Below are 27682 nucleotides of genomic sequence, written 5' to 3'. Positions count from 1 at the left end.
GGCAGCAGAACAGAAACCTGGGAATTGAACCTGCAGTCACCTCATCCATTCAGCTTCCATACGGGCACACCGGCCCCCCTCCAGCTCTTTTGTTGTGGTTTCAGCCGCAAAGCCAGTCAATGCAGCCATGGCAACCAGGAAGTACTCTCTGCCATGGCAACCAGGAAGTACTCTCCGCCGAGTCGCCCGAGCAGTTTCCATGTCAGCAGGAGTGTGAGAGGTTCCAGAGAGGATCAGCGCAGCACACACACCACCAGACCACCTGGATCCCTGCTTCATCCTGCAGGTCAGACACTGTGTGTGTGTGTGTGTGTGTGTGTGTGTGTGTGTGTGTGTGTGTGTGTGTGTGTGTGTGTGTGTGTGTGTGTGTGTTCCACTGGAGGATGTGTGTGTGTGTGTTGCAGACATGGCTGCCAGCTCCCTCCTGCCCCCGGTGAAGAGTGTGGTGGTGTACAGGAACGGGGATCCCTTCCACACTGGGCGGAGGTTCGTGGTGAACCACCGTCACGTGGGAACAATGGAGGCCTTCCTGAACGAAGTGACCCACAGCATCGGGGCCACGCTGGCCATCAGGACCCTGTACACCCCCAGACAGGGCCACAGGGTGGCGGACCTCCAGGACCTTCAGACAGGGGCCCAGTACGTAGCTGCAGGCTTCGAGAGGTTCAAGAAACTGGAGTGAGTACAGTCACCTCTAAACTGATCTGGGAGCAGCTATGGAACATTTGTTAGTGAGAGGAATAAAGTTTAATGGCAAGTGTTGATTCAGCAAGTCTTTCTCCTCATGAACAGTTACTTGAATACCGGGAACAAAAAGCTGCCAACATGTGAGGAGCTCAAGGTAAGAACAGGTTTTCTCATTAATCCGAGATCAGATGTCTGAAACCTGCAGCTCTGTAGTGTTAAAGCTCCTCTATAGTGGCTCTACAGCTCCTCTATAGTGACTCTACATCTCCTCTATAGTGACTCTACAGCTCCTCTATAGTGACTCTACAGCTCCTCTATAGTGACTCTACAGCTCCTCTATAGTGGCTCTACAGCTCCTCTATAGTGGCTCTACAGCTCCTCTATAGTGGCTCTACAGCTCCTCTATAGTGACTCTACAGCTCCTCTATAGTGACTCTACAGCTCCTCTATAGTGACTCTACAGCTCCTCTATAGTGGCTCTACAGCTCCTCTATAGTGGCTCTACAGCTCCTCTATAGTGACTCTACAGCTCCTCTATAGTGACTCTACAGCTCCTCTATAGTGACTCTACAGCTCCTCTATAGTGACTCTACAGCTCCTCTATAGTGGCTCTACAGCTCCTCTATAGTGGCTCTACAGCTCCTCTATAGTGGCTCTACAGCTCCTCTATAGTGACTCTACAGCTCCTCTATAGTGACTCTACAGCTCCTCTATAGTGGCTCTACAGCTCCTCTATAGTGGCTCTACAGCTGCTCTATAGTGACTCTACAGCTCCTCTATAGTGGCTCTACAGCTCCTCTATAGTGACTATACAGCTCCTCTATAGTGACTCTACAGCTCCTCTATAGTGGCTCTACAGCTCCTCTATAGTGGCTCTACAGCTCCTCTATAGTGGCTCTACAGCTCCTCTATAGTGGCTCTACAGCTGCTCTATAGTGACTCTACAGCTCCTCTATAGTAGCTCTACAGCTCCTCTATAGTGGCTCTACAGCTGCTCTATAGTGGCTCTACAGCTGCTCTATAGTGGCTCTACAGCTGCTCTATAGTGACTCTACAGCTCCTCTATAGTGGCTCTACAGCTGCTCTATAGTGGCTCTACAGCTGCTCTATAGTGGCTCTACAGCTGCTCTATAGTGACTCTACAGCTGCTCTATAGTGACTCTACAGCTCCTCTATATTGACTCTACAGCTGCTCTATAGTGGCTCTACAGCTGCTCTATAGTGGCTCTACAGCTGCTCTATAGTGGCTCTACAGCTCCTCTATATTGACTCTACAGCTGCTCTATAGTGGCTCTACAGCTGCTCTATAGTGGCTCTACAGCTGCTCTATAGTGGCTCTACAGCTGCTCTATAGTGACTCTACAGCTGCTCTATAGTGACTCTACAGCTCCTCTATATTGACTCTACAGCTGCTCTATAGTGGCTCTACAGCTGCTCTATAGTGGCTCTACAGCTGCTCTATAGTGGCTCTACAGCTGCTCTATAGTGGCTCTACAGCTCCTCTATATTGACTCTACAGCTGCTCTATAGTGGCTCTACAGCTGCTCTATAGTGGCTCTACAGCTGCTCTATAGTGACTCTACAGCTGCTCTATAGTAACTCTACAGCTGCTCTATAGTGACTCTACAGCTCCTCTATATTGACTCTACAGCTGCTCTATAGTGGCTCTACAGCTGCTCTATAGTGGCTCTACAGCTGCTCTATAGTGGCTCTACAGCTGCTCTATAGTGGCTCTACAGCTCCTCTATATTGACTCTACAGCTGCTCTATAGTGGCTCTACAGCTCCTCTATAGTGGCTCTACAGCTCCTCTATAGTGACTCTACAGCTCCTCTATAGTGACTCTACAGCTCCTCTATAGTGGCTCTACAGCTCCTCTATAGTGGCTCTACAGCTCCTCTATAGTGACTCTACAGCTCCTCTATAGTGACTCTACAGCTCCTCTATAGTGGCTCTACAGCTCCTCTATAGTGGCTCTACAGCTCCTCTATAGTGGCTCTACAGCTCCTCTATAGTGGCTCTACAGCTCCTCTATAGTGACTCTACAGCTCCTCTATAGTGACTCTACAGCTCCTCTATAGTGGCTCTACAGCTCCTCTATAGTGACTCTACAGCTCCTCTATAGTGGCTCTACAGCTCCTCTATAGTGGCTCTACAGCTGCTCTATAGTGACTCTACAGCTCCTCTATAGTGGCTCTACAGCTCCTCTATAGTGACTATACAGCTCCTCTATAGTGACTCTACAGCTCCTCTATAGTGGCTCTACAGCTCCTCTATAGTGGCTCTACAGCTCCTCTATAGTGGCTCTACAGCTCCTCTATAGTGGCTCTACAGCTGCTCTATAGTGACTCTACAGCTCCTCTATAGTAGCTCTACAGCTCCTCTATAGTGGCTCTACAGCTGCTCTATAGTGACTCTACAGCTCCTCTATAGTGGCTCTACAGCTCCTCTATAGTAGCTCTACAGCTCCTCTATAGTGGCTCTACAGCTCCTCTATATTGACTCTACAGCTGCTCTATAGTGGCTCTACAGCTGCTCTATAGTGGCTCTACAGCTGCTCTATAGTGACTCTACAGCTCCTCTATAGTGGCTCTACAGCTGCTCTATAGTGGCTCTACAGCTGCTCTATAGTGGCTCTACAGCTGCTCTATAGTGACTCTACAGCTGCTCTATAGTGACTCTACAGCTCCTCTATATTGACTCTACAGCTGCTCTATAGTGGCTCTACAGCTGCTCTATAGTGGCTCTACAGCTGCTCTATAGTGGCTCTACAGCTGCTCTATAGTGGCTCTACAGCTCCTCTATATTGACTCTACAGCTGCTCTATAGTGGCTCTACAGCTGCTCTATAGTGGCTCTACAGCTGCTCTATAGTGACTCTACAGCTGCTCTATAGTAACTCTACAGCTGCTCTATAGTGACTCTACAGCTCCTCTATATTGACTCTACAGCTGCTCTATAGTGGCTCTACAGCTGCTCTATAGTGGCTCTACAGCTGCTCTATAGTGGCTCTACAGCTGCTCTATAGTGGCTCTACAGCTCCTCTATATTGACTCTACAGCTGCTCTATAGTGGCTCTACAGCTGCTCTATAGTGGCTCTACAGCTGCTCTATAGTGGCTCTACAGCTGCTCTATAGTGACTCTACAGCTGCTCTATAGTGACTCTACAGCTCCTCTATATTGACTCTACAGCTGCTCTATAGTGGCTCTACAGCTGCTCTATAGTGGCTCTACAGCTGCTCTATAGTGGCTCTACAGCTCCTCTATATTGACTCTACAGCTGCTCTATAGTGGCTCTACAGCTGCTCTATAGTGGCTCTACAGCTGCTCTATCGTGACTCTACAGCTGCTCTATAGTAACTCTACAGCTGCTCTATAGTGACTCTACAGCTCCTCTATATTGACTCTACAGCTGCTCTATAGTGGCTCTACAGCTGCTCTATAGTGGCTCTACAGCTGCTCTATAGTGGCTCTACAGCTGCTCTATAGTGGCTCTACAGCTCCTCTATATTGACTCTACAGCTGCTCTATAGTGGCTCTACAGCTGCTCTATAGTGGCTCTACAGCTGCTCTATAGTGACTCTACAGCTGCTCTATAGTAACTCTACAGCTCCTCTTTAGTGGCTCTTCAGCTGCTCTATAGCGGCTCTTCAGCTGCTCTATAGCGGCTCTACAGCTGCTCTATAGTGGCTCTACAGCTCCTCTTTAGTGGCTCTACAGCTGCTCTATAGTGGCTCTAAGGCTGAATCCCATTTCACCCCTTAGCCCTCCCCCTTGGCCCTTCCCCCCGTCTTGTGCGTTCACGTGGAGGGTAGGGTGTCCCGATTGTCATTATGACGGAGGGGTAGGGCCAAGAAGGAGGGCCAGTCACCCCTCCAAAAGGAGATTCTCAAGAGGCACACTTCAAATGGAGGGGTGTGATCCAGTGGCGGCCGATGGCGAGGGGCGCTTGTTCTGTCAACCTAGACCATGACTGGCGGGCAGGGTTAATTCACTTCCGCATTGGCAGGAGCGCTCGTTTCCCACCCGCGCATTCCAGGCGCATTCCAAACACAACAGATCGATGATGATTTTCAATAAACTGGTTTCTTCAACACTGCCCGCCTGGAATGCGCGGGTGGGAAACGAGCGCTCCCGCCAATGCGTAAGTGAATTAACCCCGCTCGCCAGTCATGGACCAGGCGAACAAAACAAGCGCCCCTCTCCACCGGCCGCCACAGGATGACAGATTTCTCAGAAAGCCTTCCAAGATTGGAAAGACAGCGGCGTCCACAACGACAGAAGTTCATAAATGTCAGTATTTTGTCAATTGATAAAGTTATAAAATGTAAGAAAAACATTCTTCTTTTGCAAACAATTGTCGCATCTGCCTATGTCAACGGCAGCGGCGACTACTGATGACGTACACGATTGTCAAAGGGGTGTTCCAATTCGGAGGGGTTTACTTTCTGCCCGACCCCTCAGCACTCCGTTTCATAGGGGGAGGGCTAGAAAGAGAAATGGGATTGGGCCTAAAGCTCCTCTATAGCGGCTCTACAGCTCCTCTGTAGTGGCTCTACATGTACATCAGCACAGACAGCAGCTCAGATTCCCTCTAAAGACCAGAGTCCAGGAGGACCTGTCCTCAGAGCTGTGTCTGGCCCTCGTCTCTGGTTGTCAGGTACTGATATTGTGTTAGCGATTGTTCTGTCTGTCACACAGTCAGTATGACTAAGGACTGTTAGCATTATTTTGTGTGTGTGTGTGTGTGTGTGTACGGGATTCAGCCAAAATGTCCCCACGACCATAGGAAAACCTGCACGATGTGCCTTGTGGGACCTTTTTCCGGTCCTAATGAGGGGAAACAGTGTTTTCTTGACCATGTTGTTGTTACTGAAAAAAGTCAAAGGTCAAAACATTTCTTTAGGGTTCGGCTGTGTTGTGGTCTGGGTCAGGGTCAGGGTCAGGGTCAGGGTTAGGGGCTCGTAAATGCATTATGTCAATGAGTGTCCTCACAAGGATAGAAATACAAACCTGTGTGTGTGTGTGTGTGTGTGTGTGTGTGTGTGTGTGTGTGTGTGTGTGTGTGTGTGTGTGTGTGTGTGTGTGTGTGTGTGTGTGTGTGTGCGTGCTGTGCAGTGCTATCCTTTGTCCTCTGAACCAGTGGCGGCTGGTGCACTTTTCTCCAGGGGGGCAGCTAACTCCAAAATAGGCAGATGCCAAAAACAGCGTTTCTGTCGATTTTAATGAATTAAAGAGTTTTTAAAACATTTTGAATTAAATTTAAGATAGATGCAAAGTCAGAAGGAAAATTGTAGTCACAGAATTTCTTTCAAACAAACCTAATTTATGGCCACAAAACAACCCTGAACAACCAAGATAAAAAAAGCAAGCAAACATGAACTTAAGAATTAAACCATTGTATTTACATAAATTACAAGTGCAAAAAGCAATAATACTTGTGTATTACTACTTTTTGTACATAAATTTTGCCCTTCTGTCCTTGAGAGAAGCAAATTTCTCAATGATGACAAACTATTTATTTTATGATTTAAATGTGTTAATTTTATGTCAACAATGCAAATGAACATAGAACCTCTATAAAAGTAGACTATTATTTTCTGGAGGGCCTGTATTAAGATGTGTGTCTCACAATATAGCAGTATATTGTATATTGTGTGTACACCATTTACACTATTTAGCTTACCTGTGTAGCTCCTCTGAAGATCACCTGGACCCAGTGTGCGGCGTTTCTCTGCCAGCTGAGATACACTGCCTCTGTGTTCTTATCTGCATCTCCAATTTATCGTTTCCAACTTCCGTGCCTTGATCAGTCTGTCGGCTACATGTCAGCGCCTCCCATGGCGGGAGGGTGTTGGTACGAAAATAATCCCTTTGTATTCAGCTGTGAGCGCATGAAATGTGCGCCCTCAAACCGCCCTGTGTCTTGTATTGAAGAGGAGCGACTGCACATGTCCAACTTTCAACCAGAGTCTATGGCCAAAGAGTTTTGCGCCCCAGAGCAGAAACCGGATATGTCACTAATCAGACAACACGGATGAATGAAACAGCCTAATTCATCATCATTCTCTATATAGTTTTTATTATGCTCATAGAAAAATAGACAAACATTCACTCCATTATATTTGTAATTTATTATTTAATTTTTTATATTTCTTTTGAGTATGAGTGATAATGAAGTGAGTGGTGAGTGACGAGTGGGGGGGCGGCGCCCTGGCGCCCTCTAGTGACGAGCCGCCCCTGCTCTGAGCTCTGTCCGTGAACTGAATGGATTCACCTCAGAGGAGAAGCAGCGAGGGAACCAGTCTGCTCTGTTCTGAGGCGGTCCGGCCTCGTTACCAGAAGCACACATTTGTTGGTGATGTGACGGCTTGTGTGGGGTCAAACGCCACGTGTGAATGAGTCGTCTACGGAACCTTCCAGGGCCTTCTGTTTCCATGGCTGCAGCTCAGATGCTGACACCAGCACAATAGTCATTCATCACAGTGGGCAGGGGTGTGCAGCTCAGGCACCCCTCCCCCCAGCAATGAAGCATGGCTTCAATGTGTTTGCTAATGTTACTTGTCTTGTTTGACACACCAACATATCACTCAATGACAAATCCCACCATATTCCATAGAACGCATATCCTGTTCAGGCTCACAGGCCACTGGAGTCAATCCCAACTACTATGGGTGAGGACAGATTCACCTGGACAGGTGAGAACAGGAAACACCTGGACAGACAAGGACAGGAAACGTCTGGACAGGTGAGGATGGATTCACCTGGACAGGTGAGGATGGATTCACCTGGACAGGCGAGGACAGGAAGCCCGTGTAATGGTGACATGTTCCACTGACTGGGACAGACATATGCAGTAATGCAGTCACTGTACTGGACTGTGAAGATAAGCTGAGCTGTGGAACAAAGCTCGCTGTTTCCTGGTCAGTTGACATCTCCACCCTCACCTGTGGTCAGGGACTTTGAGTGAAATAATGAGATCACATATACAAGCAACTGAAACGAGGTTCCTCTGTAGGTGGCACAGTGAAGAGTTCATCCATTAGGAGAGACTCAAAGTGGGCTCACCTCAGGATGTCCTGAGGTGAGTCTAAGACTTTGTGGGGAGAGCTGATCTGTGGTTGGTCTGGGAGGAGATCCTGAGGGGGTCCAGGATTCTAGAGAGATTAGATCTCTTGTTTTGCCAGAAGAGCTTTAAGAAGTTGCAGGATAGAGTTCTATTTCATCCCTCCTGACTGCCAGAATGTGGTGCTGAAAGCACTTGATAAATACACTGATGGTGCATTCCTCAGCTACCTTAGCAGGTAGCTGTGCCTTCAGACCAGGGTCAGAGGTCGTCAGGTGGTGTCCAACCTTCACTGGGTGTTTCAGCCCTCAACCACAACACCCTCCGGTTGGTGGGCGTACATTGAGTGGCCAGCTCACTGCCCATCTGCCCCTGACTTCCAGCTTTCCTCTTCCCTTTTGCTCCAGATCCAGCAAGAGGCGCGTTCTGCCTCCTCCCCCATCCGGCGAGCTGCTAGCTTTTTGCTCCGCTCGTCCATCCCCATGGCAGAAAGGAGACTCCATGTGGACTTCGCCGGGAAGCCCCTACACCCTATCTCCACAGGGAAAACCCAAGCCTGCCAGCCCTTGTCACAGCGTTCTTGGGCCAGGTCATGGTATTTTGCAGCCTTCCTTTCATGGACCTCCTCGCAGCCCTCCTCCCATGGCACGGTCAGCTCGATCAGGATGATCTTCCGATCCTTTGTTGACCACAGCACTATGTCGGGGCGGAGGGACGTTTGCACCACTTCAGGAAACTGCAACCTCCTCCCAAGATCCACTCTCATCTCCCAGGAGCTTGAGGCATGAAAGATGCAGGGTCTTTTCCCTCTGGTGAACTGTACAGGCCTGGCTCCTTCTTTGAGGAAGGTGATCGCTCTCTCTGCGGTTGTGTGGGTCGGTCTCTTCTTGATTCTCTCTCGCTCTATGCACACACGTGTAATTCAACCCGTGGAATCGGCCAGGTTTTTTTCCTATAGTCCTGTGAAGAGTGATGGCGAGCTAAAGACAAGGCCTAGAGCCTAAACGGAACTCTGGTCTTCCAGCTGAAGACCAAGCACTACCTCTGCCAGGCCGGTAGGGGCTCCCGAAGCCAGAAACCTTTCACCCCACACGGACTGACCTACACCTACACACATGCTTGGACTCTTCCACAGAGCCACCAGCTGTTTTGACCCAGACGTGGGTCATGTGAACTTTAGGTGGGATGAATGGACGATTGGGTTGGTTGCTTCTGTCCAAGGGGTGTGAGACTGGACTCCACCCCTTACCACTGTGAAAAATCATTCGCTGTTATCATCATCGTTTCTGTGTTGCATTTCTGATACCTGTTACCTTCGAATATTTATTACAATTGTAACTTGTTGAGAGTACTTCGAATGGCCATTCGTGCAGGTTAAAGTCTTGCAAATCTGTTATGTTCTGTCTGTCCTGTTTTTGTTTCCAAAGAGCTCAATATATGGTACCTTTTTACTTGCAAACTCAACTCGAAGTCTCTGCCTCTTCTCTCTCCACGAGCGAACTCAGAATCTTCTGATCCGCTAGCCTGTTGTCATCATTGCTAATCTAGAAACTATCTTCATCTAGTCCTGGGCTTGATTGGCCTTTAGTGTGTAACATAAGTGCTACACACTCATTAGAAATTTCCACCACAGATGTTTTACACCCAGTGAGTATATGGGCCAGGGTCCCCTTCTGGCTGCACAGCTTGCAAAGTGGATCCTCTCTTAGGCCCCATGTGTGCAGATGTACTGGGGAGGGGAGGGTGTCATAGACCGACCGCAAGAGGAAGGAGATGCGATAAGGCTCCAGGCGCCACAACTCTGTCCACGTGACTTTGCGCCTGGGCAAATCCCATTTTGTCCAGGCCCCCTGGGATCCTTGCTGTACTGCTCTGGCTACTCACTTTTCTTCCTCCCTGCTCCTCACTTCCGCCTGCACCATGCCTCACCTGGTCCTTGCATTAGCACCTCCCCAGGTTTGAAATTGTTCAGAGCCAAGACCTTGTCGGTGGACACATTGGTTGCCAACTATGTCCCGCAGCTTCAGGGAGCTGATGGCCTGCTCCACAGCTGTGTTGGCAGCCCATTTGCATCCAGACCGGGTTGTGATGCCAGCCTGCTTGATGAGGTTATCGTTGGAATTCCTCAGGCTCAGGACAACTCTGCACTTTGCCACCTTGTACTCCTCAACAACTGATGACAGGGGGAGTTGCAGCTGACCAGACCGGATGTACAGCCCCACTGATGAAAAACTTGGGGGAATGCCCAGCCACCTCCGCAAATGCTTGTTGGTCTTCCTCTCAATGGCCTCGATGGTAGTCATGGGAAACTCATAAACTGTGAATAGCCACAATAGTCTGGGCAAGAGGCCATGTTGATATAACCAAGTCTTGAACTTGCCCGGGAGTAATGACTTGTCGATCTTCTTCAGCCATTCCTCGGTCTGCTTCACAGCCTGAGCTATATTGGCACCATCGGACAGCGACGCATTGAACCACTTTCCCCAGATATTTTATTGGGTTGCCCTCGATAGATGGAATGACCTCACCCTGGACTTTGAGGCTAAACTTGCTGGTAACTCTGCCCTTCTTGATTACCATGCTCCTGGACTTCCTGGCTTTGAACAGCATCCCTGCCCAAGAGGCAACACCACCCAAGGTTTCCAGCACCCATCTTGCTTGGACATGCTTCACAGTTGTTATGGTGATGTCGTCCATGAACGCTCGCAGTACTGGCTGCTCAAAACCAGACTCCAATTTGGGGCCCCGGGTTATGCCCTCTGCTGCGGATAACAGAAGGTTCATTCCCATGATGAACAAGATGGGGGAGATGGTGCATCCTGTTGGGATCCCCTTTTGGAGGTCCAGCCAGCTGGTGGTAAAGAGCGCTGATGTGAACCTAAGTTGGAATCCCTCAAGGTAGCTGGTGATCATGCCTCGGATTGACCTAGGAATGTAATAGTGGTCAAGCCCTTCTGCATGTTCCCTTTGCGGATGTGCAGTTTGAGTATGCATCCAATAACATCATCCTTGACCCCTGGGTGACCCCTCAGTGACCCTTGAAGGTATTAAATTCCAGTGTCACCTCTTCCATGCAGTTTGCATATGGTTTAGGGTTCGCTTTAGCAACTACTCGCCCAGTGATCTGCATTTGCAGACCTGCCAACCTGCACGCATTTTGCGTAGCAGGTACGCAATTTGACATTAAAATACGCTGGTACGCTCCGCCTCATTAAACTACGCAAAAAGCTGCAGACGTCTGTGAGCGCTGTTATAAATGCGGACCATGGACGTTCTCATGTCTGACAACACGATGCAGCAGCAGGGCTCTGAAGTGTCACGCATTTCGGTGTGTTGTCACGCAGTCACGGCACACATTGTATTTGTCACGTTGAAAAAAATACCGGTAAATTAGGCTGGTGCGCCACAGCTATGGAACCGGGAGGAAACACGTGCTCCCCTCATAGTGCTGCGACGTTCAATGAACGAGTCGTTCGTTTGAACGGCTCTTTCAAGTGAACGACGAGAGCCGATTCTCAGCTGTCTGAGAGCCGTTCCTTTGTGCAAACTGTCTACGCTTCCTTCACATGTCTCCCGAGTGTCTCCTGAGTGTCTCCTGAGTCCAGCTGTCTCCGCTGCCTTCATGTGAATGACGGAGTTTCAGTTTTCCGCCGCTTGCTCCAGTCACCTGAATGCAGCAGCTAGCTAGCGGAGGAGGAGTGTCGCGAAACCGGAGAGGAGCCGGTGTTTTGGAAGAACTGATTCCCTATTAACTGGCGACTGGGTTTCTTTCACGTCCCTTGTTGCTGATAGATGTTAAAAACCAGACAAAAAGCCGTGTCCGACCTTTTATGAGTCTGATTTCAACATCTGCTGCTACTAGCAGCAGCAGCAGGAAGTGCTAAAGGAAGTCAGTCACCAGTTAGCAAGGAAACCAGTTCATTTGAGACACCGTATTGACGGCTTTATAAAGGTTTTAGTAATGGAACACACGCACGCATGCGCGCACACACAGCATAAAATGCTCAGTTAAAGGACAGGTATCAGCATTTTGAAGCTCTTTTCTGGGGACAACGTGCAAGGTCAGTCGCAATGTAATGTGTATCAGAAAAACATCTGTTAAATATTTGTAATTAAACAAATTAAAGAACCAAATGAAAACTTAAAATTTAAAACTGACAGTGCCCCCCCCCGGTCGACAAGTGTCCCGGCAAGTGGCACTCCAAAAATTTTGCCAAGGTTGGCAGGTCTGCATTTGCTTTTCAGGCGTGATATGCCTCCTTCCCTCAGCTTACCACATACAGAAAGTGGCATAGGGAAGCTGGGTGCACTGGCTGTGGTGCCCCCCCTCCAGGCGGACGATGGCCATGACCCCTGCTCACTGTGTCTTTTTTTTTTCCCTTGTCCTGTTCGGCAGCTGGGGCGTGCTATATTGTATGATTGTAGCCTTTTACTATCCGAACAGATTTTAATGTTAGCAGCAGGAAGCGACTGAATCTCCTCCTGCTGCTGCCTTTATTTAAAGCTGGCATCCGGCATGGACCGGGACGGAAATGCTCAGAGAGCGAGAGACAGAAAGATAGAAAGATAAAGGGGGGGGGGCACAACTTATATACAAATTCACAATACAAAACAGTGTTGTCGACGCATCACACGCAACCAAGAACAATCCCAAACCCCAATCTAGACAACACCAAAACAGAGCCGACAACCAACACAAAAACTAACAGAACCATACACACACACACACACACATATATATATATATACACACACACACACACACACACACACACACACACACACACACACACACACACACACATATATATATATGTATGACGAACCATAGTAGTGAACAGACCAGGCCACAACAACAAAAGGAGGTGTAGGGAAGGAAGGAAATACAATGACACCACAAACCTTTTTGTTTTTTTTTTGTTTGTTTTTGAGAATATGTCTAGTAGTAACTAGTAGTAACTAGTTGTAACTAGTAGTAAACTCGGGGCGTGCATCAAGAGAGATCTACTACAAATCACCATTATTCTAACCACCACAAGAAGACAAGGTAACCGAGTATTTGAAGATTGATTAAAGATCAGCGTGATCATGCAAACATGATGGTGATAGTGATGGTGATAGTGATCATGCATATATGACCTCTGACCCCTGAGAAGGCCAGAAGCAGGCCAGAGAGGCCCTCAGAGCCCAGACGGCCGGCGGTCATCACAGAGCCCAGATCCAAGCCGCTCCCCCAGGCAGATGCCCCTGCTCCGGTTCAGAAATGGGGCAGAGGAAAGCCCCAGCGGCCCCGGGGCCCTGGCCCCGCGGAGCCATGACCGGTAGAAGCCGGTCCGCAGAGCCAAGAGCCCAAGGCCCAACAGCCGACCCCCCACACAGGTGGAGGGCCATGACCCACCCGGAAGAACCGGCCCACATGGGCGGCTACCCACCCCAGGCCAGCACCCCCCTCCAGCGCTCCGGCCACGCACCCCGAGATCCAGGGCATCACCCCCCCCCCCCCCCCCCTCCCCCGGAGCCCACCCCTCCCACCCTGTCCTCTCCCACCTCACCCCCCACCCCCCGCCTCAACCCAACACTCACACCCACTTACTCACACTGACACACACACACACGCACGCACGCACACACACAGTCCACTCTAACCCAAACACACTCACATTCCCACGTCATCCAACCGTCATGTCCTGTGGGAGACCCCCCCAGAAGGCAAGGGAACACCGAACCCCACATCCAGGCCCCCCCGCCACCCAAACCGCCGCCCCCACTCCCAAACCCCACCGGTGCAGACAGGTATGCACCCCCCAGAGCCAGAAGCCCCCCAAACCACAGCCGGTCCAAACCCCAGACCTGTCGGGAAAGCAACAGCCCCGCCCCCCACCAGAAGGAACCTGAAAACGGGGGTGCAGAAGACCCCCCCCCCCCACCCCCCGCTCATGAGTGTTGATGGAGAATATGTTGTTTGCGATTAAAATTGAGGGGCAGTAACCACACCATGCCGCGAGTGAGGCCAAACGAGCAGTCCCATCTACCTGAACAGCCCCACCCCCGACACGGCACGCCAAGACCCCCCGACGTGTGTGTTTGTATGTATTTGGTCGTGTTAGATGACTAAGTGCAATTAAGACTGAGAGGCGAGCCACTGAAGGGTGCAGTGATTGGGTCCACTTAGATGGCCCCTCTACCACACCCAACCTGATAAGCCCGCCTCCCAAAGCCCTACGTGTGTGTGCATGAGAGCGGGAGGAGAGGGGGGTCCGGGGATGCTGCAGCACCCCCGTCACCCAGGAGCCCCCGGATGAAGGACAGGGCCACCACCACCACCCCCCTATCTACCCCCCCATCCACCCCACCCCCCTGTCCCCCACCACCACAACCACCGGCCCCGATGCCTTGGAGTCCGGGGCAACCCCAGGGAATGCACCGACCCAGGCCGCGGCTGCTCACTGTGTCTTGGCCCTGATCATCATAGGGAGGGACTGTCGGACAACCCGTGCATGAACTGCAGCCTCATGCACTGCGGGTTGCTAGGTTGGAGTGGGTGTCCAGTGGCTGAGGACGACCCATCCCCCCTAGCCAAGTGCCCTCTTCTCAGCCAAGATCTTCAAAGCACTGAGGGGAGCCTGCCACTGTGGTCAGACACCCGGGGAAGAAGGCAAAAGCCGAGCGGCGACTTACTGCAGAGGTGGACCAGTTGCATAGGGAGCTGGCGGTGATGAGATCTGTCCTGTGTGACCGGCAGCCTGCCACTCCCGTGGACCAGGCAGGGATGTCCTCCGCCCGGCCCATGCCTGTGCTTACCCCACGGATGTTGCTGTGTCCCTGGCTGCTTCTGCCTCTGTTGTTCGTGATAGCGAGGGTGGTCATGTCTCCGTGGCGTCGGAGCCGGGACCCCTGTTATCGGCCCGGAGCTCATGGAGTGAGACGGGGTGACTCCACGCAGGCTGTCATGAAGCGGCAGCAGCTGGAGGTGCCACTACCAGGCCGGCCTGCTTCTGGTGCAGAGTTAGGGTTACCACCATGGATGATGTGGCCAAAGCCGATCTGGATCATATGCCCGAGGTTGAGCTGGTCATAGCATCACTCATTGTGGGTCTCCAGAGGAGTCCGTCCAGTCAGCTGTAAGGTGACCCCAGTGTCGGATAACCCACGACCTCTTTACAAGAGCATGTAGTACTGGCGCGTGAACTGGGTGTATTGGTAACACCATGGCTACCTCAAGTTTGCCCTCTCCGCTTCCCTACAGGAGGGCAGCGTCGACACTGCTGCTGCTAGCTTTAGCGACACAGCTGTACAGACTGTCGCTCTGGTATCACGGGAGTATCAGAGACACGGTGACTATCTGGGCGTTAGCATAGAACAACAGCTGCCCAGGGCAAACTGCTTGATTTCATGACATGTTGATTTAATTGTAAGACTGCTTCCTCGGTCTGACGGTTAGTTACAGTCAGTAATCCATTAGCTTTGCTTAACCAAACGCTGTCTAATGTAATCTACTCCCAAACTGTTGATGTGTAATCCTGCTGCCATCTCAACGATCACATCCTCTATGGATTAAGCACTATGTGATTTGAGGCAATGTACAACACAGATGACACGACTCCCCCCAAATGGGCTTTCACTGACAGAAGCAGGCTCTACAGCCGCCAATCCCGTCCCTGCGTCTCACACGCCACACCGGAGGCCATACTTCTGAACCATTTTGGTTGTAGTATTTTGATCTGTAGTTTCATTCCTCGAGCTGTCTCTGCATCTGTCTCACACAAACACACCTGTGCACATACATACACACTACTTATATAGACAGATAGATAGATAGATAGACAGATAGATAGATAGAATAGTTTGGTTTTGCTTTATTGTTCGTAAAATAATTTTTGGAATCATTTGTGTCATTGTGTCACAGCTATGAATGAAATATCAACCTCTCCTGTCAAACAGCTCCAGAGTACTTCAGGTTTTACTGTTAAACTCGTTGTTTTGATAACTACCAAATGAACAAACTACTGTTATAATCTGCAACGTCCACCTCGGATCCAGGTGTGGTGACCGCTACTGGACGAGTCCGCTGTCTCCTGAAGTCCACCACCAGCTCCTTTGTCTTGGGGACAGTGAGCTGCAGGTGGTGCAGTGCAGACCACTCCGCCAGCTCGTCCACCACACCTCGGTCCTCAGCCTCCTGGTCCCTGCTCATCCTGAGTAGAGTCATGAGAGAACTCCTTCAGGTGTCAGGACTGAGACCAGAACCTGAAGTCTGAGGTGTAGAGGGTGAACAGGAAGGGAAACAGGACTGTCCCCTGGGGCACCCCCGTGCTGCTCTGGTGTAATGTCCCACTTCTCCCATACTGTGGACAGCCTAGAGGTGGTTGTTGATCCAGGGAACCAGTGGAGCCTCCAGCTGTGGGCTCCTGAACGGCTGAAATGTTGACATTGCAGGCATTTATTCAGCTTTTTTCCAGCGGCGATGGCCGCAGACCTCTTCAGTGTGCTGTGCTGGATGTGCAGTGACCAAATTCTTCAGAAGCTTCGTAGCTCCATGACTCTGATGTCCCCACTGTCACCTCCAGGCAAAAGCAGTCAAGAGGCCTGCCGACTCTTCAGCCAGATGGAGGCACTTCGTCCCGGTGCCCTGCATTATACAGTAAGCTGACAAACACACACATACAGTCATTCCAGCAGCGTTAGCAAACATGTGGCCTGTGGGTCCATCAGAGGGTCCACTGGAAAAGTGGATTCTGCTGCTAGTTTTTATTGAAAATACCTGGTCCATCCACTCATCCATCCATCCATTCACCCAACCAACCATCCACCCACCCATCCAAATCAATTTTTTTTATATAATGCACTTTTCATATGAACAAACAACTCAGTGTGTCACATTATAAGACAAAAATCAGTATATAATAAAATAACATATAGCCACACCTTCACCATAAAGGCGCACGCGCACACACACACACACACACACACACACACACACACACACACACACACACACACACACACACACTCTCATCACTTACTTTGGAAGACATGGCATGGCTCTGAGCATCATGGGAAACTCCACCAATGGGGCCGTCCACTTCGGGAGAAGTCATGGGTGAAGACTGCTGGGACACCGGCAACCCCCACCAGACCAGGGCCCCCCTTGCCGAGGTGTGGTCTCCAGGTCTCCAGATGACCAGTGGACACAGGAAGCAATCAGAAACAGACCTACAGTGGTGATGGACTTTAAAAAGCAGTGATTGTGTTTGTGCTCAGTGTTTTCCGGAACGGCGATCTGCTGCATCCACCCCTGCGTTTCATCATTCCTCGGAGCATGCAGCAAGACCTTGACCAGGTCCTCCGTCTGGTTTCAGAGAAGGTGGACCTCCGGACGGGAGCGGTGAGGAGGTGAGAGAGAGGGAGAGAGAGAGAGAGGGAGGGAGAGGGAGAGAGAGAGAGGGAGAGGGAGAGAGAGAGAGAGAGAGAGAGAGAGAGAGAGAGAGCGTCACTCAGACACACATGGTGTAAATATTTTTAAAGAATGACCACAACACTGCTTTTGACCATTTTCTGGGAACAAAACACGTTTAACTGCTCTGAAATGTATAAACAGAAATGTTCAACATCTACTGGAACTGATTGGTGCTGAATTTATCAATTTATCAAAACGTTCCATGAGGAAAGTATGATATTTTAATGGTGGATGAGTGAGCCCACGCTTGGCCAGCTTAATGTCAGTGTGTGACCAGGACTGTGTCCTCAGGCTGTGCTCTGTGGGGGGACAGAGCGTGTCCTCTGCAGCAGACCTGCAGACCGGACAGTGCTACGTCGCCGTGGGAACAGAACGGTTCAAGAAGCTTCCATATGTGGAGCTGCTGGTTTCAAAAACCACACAAAGGTACTGGTGCCTCTGGTCGCTACAGATAACGAGCAAAGGAACGAGAGACACAGCCCACGGACGTCTCTGTGTCTTTCATTCAGATATTTCCCTGGACGGAGGCGGCCGAGGAGGCTGCAGGTAAGTCTTTACTTCAGAACGAGGGCAGTGAGAGAGAAACCGACTGCTCTGTGCTTTCAGAAAGGAGGAAGTGGTCCTGAAGACCAGTGCAGTGACTCAGCACTGCTCCACTCTCCTCAGGTACAAACATAAACCCTCACAGTCGTCACCTCACTTCCATCCTTAAAACACAGCTTTCAGTGGAGGACGGAGCTGCTGTCCTCCCCCGGGGACATCATAGGACGGGGGAAGGAGAACTTTAAGGACCTCCTCAATCCCATCGCCACGTATTCTGTGAAGGAAGCAGAGGCCGAGGTCTCAGAGCTGGACTGAGGTCTCAGAGGTGGACTGAGGTCTCAGAGGTGGACTGAGGTCTCAGAGCTGGACTGAGGTCTCAGAGGAGGACTGAGGTCTCAGAGGAGGACTGAGGTCTCAGAGGAGGACTGAGGTCTCAGAGGAGGACTGAGGTCTCAGAGGAGGACTGAGGTCTCAGAGGAGGACTGAGGTCTCAGAGGTGGACTTATCCATCACCAAACTGGAGTCACTGAGGTGGTTGGTCAGATCCTCATTCTCAAGGCACCGGGGGTGGACGAGATTCGCCCCGAGTACCTTCAGTCTCTAGATGAGCAGGGACTGTCTTGGTTGAAACGTCTCTGTACCATGGAGTGGCGGTCGGGGACGGTGCCTCTGGATTGGCAGACCGGGGTGGTGGGTCCTCTTTTTAAAAAGGGGGACTGGAGGATGTGCTCCAACTATAGGGGTCATACTCCTCCCCAGGAGAGTCTCCTCCAGGGTACTGGAACATTGTTCAGGAGGAACAATGCGGTTTTCTTACTGGTCATGGAACACTGGACCAGCTCTAGACCCTCCATAGAGGGCTCAAAGGTTCATGGGAGTTTGCCAAATCAGTCTACATGTGTTTTGTGGACTTGGAGAAGGCATTTGACCGTGTCCCTCATGGCGTCTTGTGGGGGGTGCTTCAGGAATACGGAGTCCGGGGCCCTTGTTAAGGGCCGTCCGGTCTCTGTATGACCACAGTAGGAATCTGGTCCACATTACCGGCAGTACGTCGGACCTGTTCCCGGTGCATGTTGGACTCTGGCAGGGCTGAACTTTGTCACTGGTTCTGTTCATAATCTTTATGGACAGTATGTATAGGGGCAGCTAGAATCTGGAGAGGATCCGGTTCAGAGATCAGCCACCAGAGAGGGTCCGGTTCAGAGACCGGGGGCCAGAGCGGATCCCATTCAGGGACCACAGGATCTTGTCTCTGCTTTTTGCAGATGACATTGTCCTGTTGGATTCATCAAACCTGGACCATCATGCACTGGAATGGTTTGCAGCTAAGAGACGGGGATGAGGATCAGGATCCAAATCTGAGGCCATGGTCCTGAACCAGAAGAAGGTAGCCTGCCCTCTCCAGGTTGGTGGAGAGACTCTGGCCTAAATGGAGGAGTTCAAGTATCTCAGAGTTTTGTTGAGGAGTGGAGGAAGGATGGAGGTGAGATTGGCAGGCGGATCGGTGCAGCGGCTGCAGTGATGCGGTCGTTCAATCGGCCCGTTGTGGTGAAGAAGGAGCTGAGCCGAAAGGAAAAACTCTGGATTTCCCACTTAATCTTCACTCCTACCCTCACTTACGGTCTTAGTTTTGGTCAGGACCAAAAAGATAAAGATCCATAAACAAGCGGCTGAAATGATCTTCCTCCGTAGGGTGGCTGGACTCCCTTAGAGACAGGGGGAGGAGCTCAGTCACCAGGGAGGAGCTGGGAGTAGAGCTGCTACTCCTCCACATGGAGAGGAGCAGCTGAGGAGGCTCAGCTCCTCTTTAGGATGCCTCCTGGACTCCTGGGGAGGAGTTCTGGGCATGTCCCACTGGGAGGAGACCCCGGGGAAGACCCAGGACATGCTGGATGGACTATGTCTCTCTGGCCTGGGAACGCCACAGAATCCTCCAGGAAGGGCTGATGGAAGAGTCTGGGGACAGGAAGTCTGGGGACAGGAAGTCTGGACATCCCTGCTCAGACTGCTGCCCCCGCGACCCGGGCCTGGATAAGCGGTAGATAATGGAAGGATCGATGGATCTAGTTTTCTGTTTATTGTGTTGATTCTGTCCTGTAGTCTCCAGGGATCATGTTCAAATACTGAGGTGACAAATAACCTGGTGGAGTAGCTCTCACATGATTGGACAATATGTTGACATGCAGGACATGACGACAGAGAAATGTTAGTTATCACAGTTTAGTTCCACATTGATCAAAAAGACACTGATTTCTATTGGCTTCATAGATATGGGATGGAGCATGTATTCTCAAAAACATCGGTATAGTTACACACCCAGAGACAGCATATGGTCATAAAATCATTCAGTTTGATTTAAACAGTGCCAAAGACAATGCTGTCATCACCAATGTCTGTCTAACAGCCGGCTGTTTGAACTGTCGTGTTTCAGTCAGACGACCGCAGGGTGAAGTCGACAGGAGATGAAACTGCTGAAGCCTCAGAGAGGAGCACAGGAGGAGCAGAGAGCTCACTGTTTCCTCTCAAGCCTGTCAAGATCAGTAGGAATCCAACAAGGAAAGCAGTCAGAAGCAGATCCGGTCAGGTTCCACGCCAGTCCTCACCCCGCTCTAAAAACACAATCACATGTTTTCTTTCGAATCCCGTCCATCCTTGTTTCACTGCTTTCATTAGATCAGAAAAATGTGTTTGAGAGGACAGCAGGAAAGACAAGAGAGGAAGTAAGAGGAGCAGAGGAGGTGCAGGAGGATGAAAACACAGCGACAGAGCTTCCTCTGGACCAGGTCAGTACCTCAAACATCAAACAGATGGCTCCACAGGCCCTCCAAAGTGGCTCTACATCTCCTCTATAGCGGCTCTACAGCTCATCTATAGCGGCTCTACAGCTCCTCTATAGCGGCTGTACAGCTCCTCTATAGTGACTCTACATCTCCTCTATAGTGACTCTACATCTCCTCTATAGTGACTCTACAGCTGCTCTATAGTGGCTCTACAGCTCCTCTATAGTGACTCTACAGCTCCTCTATAGTGACTCTACATCTCCTCTATAGTGACTCGACAGCTCCTCTATAGTGACTCTACAGCTCCTCTATAGTGACTCTACATCTCCTCTATAGTGACTCTACAGCTCCTCTATAGTGGCTCTACATCTCCTCTATAGTGGCTCTACATCTCCTCTATAGTGGCTCTACAGCTCCTCTATGGGGATGGCTAGTAGCTACGTCATCGAAGCTGAATACGTCACTTCCGTGTCCAAAGGTGCGACGGTGCAGTGCTGTGTCCCGTGTTGTAACAACAGGAACAATCTCAACAAAACCATTTCCTATTACTGCTTTCCTCTGATATTACATCATTATATTATTTTTACTGATATTACAAATAATGAGGCGGACTCACGTTATATAGATCAGATTTTTATTGTTTCATTTAATTATGTCTCTGAGCCAGACAGCAGCGGCACCGCAGCCAGGTCTCCTCCCCACAGCGGGGACGGTCCCACCGAGACACACACACCCAGCACCGGACCCGGTCCTGAGCAGGACCCCGGACCGAGCAGGACACAGGACGGAGCGGGCCACCTGCTCCCGGTGCTGGTTAAATAAAGGCAATTTATAGAAGTCTAAATAAAATGTTTGGCTAAACGTCCTCTGTCTGTATTTAATCTCCCTTTAGCTAATATTATTTTCTAGGCTGCTGGCATCACATCACATCACTGATTAAATGAATCATTTGCTAAACTTTAGAGTTTATTTACGTGTCAGTCGCGGTTCTTCAGGTCCTGCTGGTTCCCACATCAGCTCCTCTCGTGGCGCCGGCGCATCAACAGTAACTCTATCGGCCAGTACAATATGGTGTAAAACAGCACAGGACAAAATAAAGTCCCACATCTTTTCAGGGCTGAACAGCAGCGTTTCCCCCGCTGGATCTGAAGCTGCTCTGCAGCAGCTGTGAGTCTTTGCACACTTTTAAAACTGCCTCCTCTCCGTGGCAGGATGGACCAGCGAGTTATCCAAAGTTAATAATCCTTTATTAATCCCACAAGGGGGGATATTATTAGATATTCTGTGAGGGCTTTTTTATTATTATTATTATTATTATTATTTTACTTTTTAACCTGTACTGAATGTGTGCTGCTTCTGCTTTATGGCGTGTTTGAGGTTTGGTTTAAAATTATTTCCCTGGATGACACTTCTAGAATAAACTAAGTTGTCCACAAACCGCAGACAGACAGTACCCAATTCTAACATAGATAATTAATTAATAGTTAAGTTTCACAGCTTGATGCGACGACTGACACCCTCGTGTTAATGCTAGCTCGCCACTTACTCACTCACCTCAACTTTGTAAATGTTGTTTTTCATTGAAGCCTGTACTTTCCATTTCAGACTTCCACCTGTCACCACAGAAACATTTACAACTCGGTTTGAGTTGTAAGGGTTTAAACCTCTCTTCACTGACTTTGGAAAGTCAGCAAAATTCACTGTTACCGTGAAAAAAGTGGCCGGTTCTTTGGCAACAGCCATTGTGTTTACATTGCGCGCTGGAAGCCTTGGACCCGGAAGTGACTTGTGACGTCACACTAGCCATTCCCATAGCGACTCTACATCTCCTCCATAGTGACTCTACAGCTCCTCTATAGTGGCTCTACAGCTCCTCTATAGCAGCTGTACAGCTCCTCTATAGTGACTCTACATCTCCTCTATAGTGGCTCTACAGCTCCTCTATAGTGACTCTACAGCTCCTCTATAGTGGCTCTACATCTCCTCTATAGTGGCTCGACAGCTCCTCTATAGCAGCTGTACAGCTCCTCTATAGTGACTCTACAGCTCCTCTATAGTGACTCTACAGCTCCTCTATAGTGGCTCTACATCTCCTCTATAGTGGCTCTACAGCTCCTCTATAGCAGCTCTACAGCTCCTCTATAGTGACTCTACATCTCCTCTATAGTGACTCTACAGCTCCTCTATAGTGGCTCTACATCTCCTCTATAGTGGCTCTACAGCTCCTCTATCGCAGCTGTACAGCTCCTCTATAGTGACTCTACATCTCCTCTATAGTGACTCTACATCTCCTCTATAGTGACTCTACAGCTCCTCTATAGTGGCTCTACATCTCCTCTATAGTGGCTCTACAGCTCCTCTATCGCAGCTGTACAGCTCCTCTATAGTGACTCTACATCTCCTCTATAGTGACTCTACATCTCCTCTATAGTGACTCTACAGCTCCTCTATAGTGGCTCTACATCTCCTCTATAGTGGCTCTACAGCTCCTCTATCGCAGCTGTACAGCTCCTCTATAGTGACTCTACATCTCCTCTATAGTGACTCTACAGCTCCTCTATAGTGACTCTACAGCTCCTCTATAGCGGCTGTACAGCTCCTCTATAGTGACTCTACAGCTCCTCTATAGTGACTCTACAGCTCCTCTATAGTGACTCTACAGCTCCTCTATAGCAGCTGTACAGCTCCTCTATAGTGGCTCTACATATCCTCTATAGTGACTCTACAGCTCCTCTATAGTGGCTCTACATCTCCTCTATAGTGGCTCTACAGCTCCTCTATCGCAGCTGTACAGCTCCTCTATAGTGACTCTACATCTCCTCTATAGTGACTCTACAGCTCCTCTATAGTGACTCTACAGCTCCTCTATAGTGACTCTACAGCTCCTCTATAGCAGCTGTACAGCTCCTCTATAGTGACTCTACATCTCCTCTATAGTGACTCTACAGCTCCTCTATAGTGACTCTACAGCTCCTCTATAGCGGCTGTACAGCTCCTCTATAGTGACTCTACATCTCCTCTATAGTGACTCTACAGCTCCTCTATAGTGACTCTACAGCTCCTCTATAGTGACTCTACAGCTCCTCTATAGCAGCTGTACAGCTCCTCTATAGTGACTCTACATCTCCTCTATAGTGGCTCTACATCTCCTCTATAGCGGCTGTACAGCTCCTCTATAGTGGCTCTACATCTCCTCTATAGTGGCTCTACAGCTCCTCTATAGCGGCTGTACAGCTCCTCTATAGTGGCTCTACATCTCCTCTATAGTGGCTCTACATCTCCTCTATAGTGGCTCTACAGCTCCTCCATAGCTCCTCTATAGTGGCTCTACAGCTCCTCTGTGGCAGCTGTACAGCTCCTCTACAGTGACTCTACATCTCCTCTATAGTGACTCTACAGCTCCTCTATAGTGACTCTACAGCTCCTCTATAGCGACTCTACAGCTCCTCTATAGTGACTCTACATCTCCTCTATAGTGACTCTACAGCTCCTCTATAGTGACTCTACAGCTCCTCTATAGTGGCTCTACATCTCCTCTATAGTGGCTCTACAGCTCCTCCATAGCTCCTCTATAGTGGCTCTACAGCTCCTCTGTAGCAGCTGTACAGCTCCTCTATAGTGACTCTACATCTCCTCTATAGTGACTCTACATCTCCTCTATAGTGGCTCTACATCTCCTCTATAGTGGCTCTACAGCTCCTCTATAGCAGCTGTACAGCTCCTCTATAGTGACTCTACATCTCCTCTATAGTGACTCTACAGCTCCTCTATAGTGACTCTACAGCTCCTCTATAGTGGCTCTACATCTCCTCTATAGCAGCTCTACAGCTCCTCTATAGTGACTCTACAGCTCCTCTATAGTGACTCTACAGCTCCTCTATAGTGGCTCTACATCTCCTCTATCGTGGCTCTACAGCTCCTCTATAGCAGCTCTACAGCTCCTCTATAGTGACTCTACAGCTCCTCTATAGTGGCTCTACATCTCCTCTATAGTGGCTCTACAGCTCCTCTATAGCAGCTCTACAGCTCCTCTATAGTGGCTCTACAGCTCCTCTATAGTGGCTCTACAGCTCCTCTATAGTGACTCTACAGCTCCTCTATAGTGGCTCTACATCTCCTCTATCGTGGCTCTACAGCTCCTCTATAGCAGCTCTACAGCTCCTCTATAGTGACTCTACAGCTCCTCTATAGTGGCTCTACATCTCCTCTATCGTGGCTCTACAGCTCCTCTATAGCAGCTCTACAGCTCCTCTATAGTGACTCTACAGCTCCTCTATAGTGGCTCTACATCTCCTCTATAGTGGCTCTACAGCTCCTCTATAGCAGCTCTACAGCTCCTCTATAGTGACTCTACAGCTCCTCTATAGTGACTCTACAGCTCCTCTATAGTGACTCTACAGCTCCTCTATAGTGGATCTACAGCTCCTCTATAGCAGCTGTACAGCTCCTCTATAGTGACTCTACATCTCCTCTATAGTGGCTCTACAGCTCCTCTATAGTGACTCTACAGCTCCTCTATAGCGGCTGTACAGCTCCTCTATAGTGACTCTACAGCTCCTCTATAGTGGCTCTACATCTCCTCTCGTGGCTCTACAGCTCCTCTATAGCAGCTGTACAGCTCCTCTATAGTGACTCTACAGCTCCTCTATAGTGACTCTACAGCTCCTCTATAGTGGCTCTACATCTCCTCTATAGTGGCTCTACAGCTCCTCTATAGCAGCTCTACAGCTCCTCTATAGTGACTCTACATCTCCTCTATAGTGACTCTACAGCTCCTCTACAGTGGCTCTACATCTCCTCTATAGTGGCTCTACAGCTCCTCTATCGCAGCTGTACAGCTCCTCTATAGTGGCTCTACATCTCCTCTATAGTGACTCTACAGCTCCTCTACAGTGGCTCTACATCTCCTCTATAGTGACTCTACAGCTCCTCTACAGTGGCTCTACATCTCCTCTATAGTGACTCTACAGCTCCTCTATAGTGACTCTACAGCTCCTCTATAGCGGCTGTACAGCTCCTCTATAGTGACTCTACATCTCCTCTATAGTGACTCTACAGCTCCTCTATAGTGACTCTACAGCTCCTCTATAGTGACTCCACAGCTCCTCTATAGCAGCTGTACAGCTCCTCTATAGTGACTCTACATCTCCTCTATAGTGACTCTACAGCTCCTCTATAGTGACTCTACAGCTCCTCTATAGTGACTCTACATCTCCTCTATAGTGACTCTACAGCTCCTCTATAGTGACTCTACATCTCCTCTATAGTGACTCTACAGCTCCTCTATAGTGACTCTACAGCTCCTCTATAGTGACTCTACATCTCCTCTATAGCGACTCTACAGCTCCTCTATAGCGACTCTACAGCTCCTCTATAACTGACCTCTACCTCTTCTATAAGTGTGTACTCTCTATTTTCACCACCTTACCTCCGCTGGCATTGTGTGTGTTCAGAGAGTGGCAGAGATCATTCAAGATGAGGAACTGATCACAAGTGATGAGCTGCTCCGTCACCGACAGGTACAAACACCTTGCCTCTGTGTGAATCGATCCAAATCGAATCAAGTAGAAATAACATCTACGGATCTACTGGAATAAAGTAGACCCTTCAGTCTCCCTTCTCCTCTTCTCACCGCCTCCAAAACACACACACACACACACACACACACACACACACACACACACACACACACACACACACACACACACACACACAGTGAGACTTTGTGTTGTGTTCTGTCAGCAGGAGGAAGACTCGGGAGCTTCTTCATCCGCCCAGCAGTGAGGAGGATGGGTGGGTTGGTGTTTCCCCACATCAGCAGCTCTCCTGCAGTCTGTTTGATATCTCTACACTCATCCCGCTTTGTGCTGGGACGGAGAAGAAGAGCATCAGGGGAAACCAGGGTTCTGACCCGGAACCCCGACCCAGAGGTGTGGACAGAGCTTCTCTCTGAGCCAGTCTGCATCCAGCTCTGTGAAGAACTGTTCAGTCCAAAAGTTATGTCGTGTTTATTACTCCAATAGATGGATACATGGATACAATGGATGGATGGATGGATCAACAGATAGACGGACAGATGGACAGATATCTGTATTGTCTCTATCAAACTTGTTAGGCAACAGGAATGTACAGTGACATATTGTTTGGCCTCCTCTATGGCAGCGTGTGAGGACAGTATAAAAACATTTATAAAAATACATAAAATAAAATATAACAAAGAGCAAACGCACACAAGAGTAAATGCTCACATGTAAAGTGACTCTGTGCTCTACGACCGCCCAAAAACGAGATTGTCCTGTGGGGGAGCCGGAGACAGTGGGGGGGGGGGGGGGGGGGTGGGGCGGGGGGGGGGGGGGGGGGGCTGTTTCTGTCTGTCTGTGTGGCACATTAATAGTCCAGTGTCCTTTTCCTGAGGGGAGGGGGGAGGACAGGGGTGTGTGGGGCCCCCTGCCTTCTTCTGGAGGCGGCTGATGAAGATGTCGGGGGGGGGGGGGGGGGGTCCCGATGGTCTTCGACCTGCTGAACATTTCTTCTGTCCTCCGCTGTCCAGCTGCTGCACCCTGCTGTCCAGCTGCTGCACCCTGCTGTGCAGCAGGACACAGGAGGCTCTCCGTGGGGGGGCAGCCTGCTTCAGCCTCCTGAGGAAGTCCAGTCTCTGCTGTGCCGCCCCCACCTGGCAGGAGGTGTGAACGGCCCAGGTGAATCTGAAGCTCTGACCCTCTCTGCAGAGGGCGGGGTGCTCCGAGCGTTTGGTTCTCTTGAAATCCACAGTCAGTCCCTTGGTTCTGCTGGAGTTGAGGTCCAGATTGTTACTGTGACACCACGGTACCAGGAGCTGGACCTCCTCCCTGGAGGCCGCCTGCGTGGTCTGCGGCCAACTGGACGACGGTGCTGGTGGAGCGGATGGGGACGAGGGAGTACAAGGGGGCTGAGGACACGTCCCTGTGGTGTCCCGGTGTTCAGGATGAGGGTGGAGGATGTGCGGCCCCCCATCCTGACATGCTGCGGTGCTCAGGTTGTGGACCAGTTTGTGGGACACAGCAGTGTTAAAGGCCGAGCTGAAGTCCACAACCAGCAGCCTTACATACGGGTTCCTGTGGTCCAGATACGGGTTCCTGTGGTCCAGATACGGGTTCCTCTGGTCCAGATA

At 50.0% G+C, this 27682-nt stretch overlaps 1 protein-coding gene across 5 annotated transcripts; it reads left to right on the top strand.

Moving 5' to 3' along the window:
* The first annotated feature begins 167 nt into the window (after positions 1 to 167).
* On the top strand, positions 168 to 26700 carry dcdc2b (doublecortin domain containing 2B). Of its 5 annotated transcripts, XM_030117033.1 has the most exons (12): positions 168 to 286; positions 405 to 678; positions 793 to 841; positions 16320 to 16393; positions 17014 to 17145; positions 17501 to 17635; positions 17719 to 17755; positions 17816 to 17875; positions 20184 to 20331; positions 20426 to 20535; positions 25986 to 26051; positions 26275 to 26700. In XM_030117033.1, the coding sequence occupies exons 2-12, from the start codon at positions 407 to 409 to the stop codon at positions 26314 to 26316; spliced, it is 1125 nt and encodes a 374-aa protein (XP_029972893.1). In that variant the 5' UTR covers positions 168 to 286; positions 405 to 406; the 3' UTR covers positions 26317 to 26700. The 5 variants fall into 5 exon arrangements, with proteins under 5 accessions (XP_029972893.1, XP_029972892.1, XP_029972891.1 ...); XM_030117032.1 differs by having other exon boundaries at positions 17719 to 17875; positions 26278 to 26700; XM_030117031.1 differs by having other exon boundaries at positions 17719 to 17875.
* Positions 26701 to 27682: the final 982 nt, after the last annotated feature.

This window comes from Salarias fasciatus, chromosome 19 (assembly GCF_902148845.1).
Source record: "Salarias fasciatus chromosome 19, fSalaFa1.1, whole genome shotgun sequence".
NCBI lineage: Eukaryota > Metazoa > Chordata > Actinopteri > Blenniiformes > Blenniidae > Salarias > Salarias fasciatus.
Note: the sequence above shows the minus strand (reverse complement) of the source record. Positions and strands in the feature narration are given on the sequence as shown.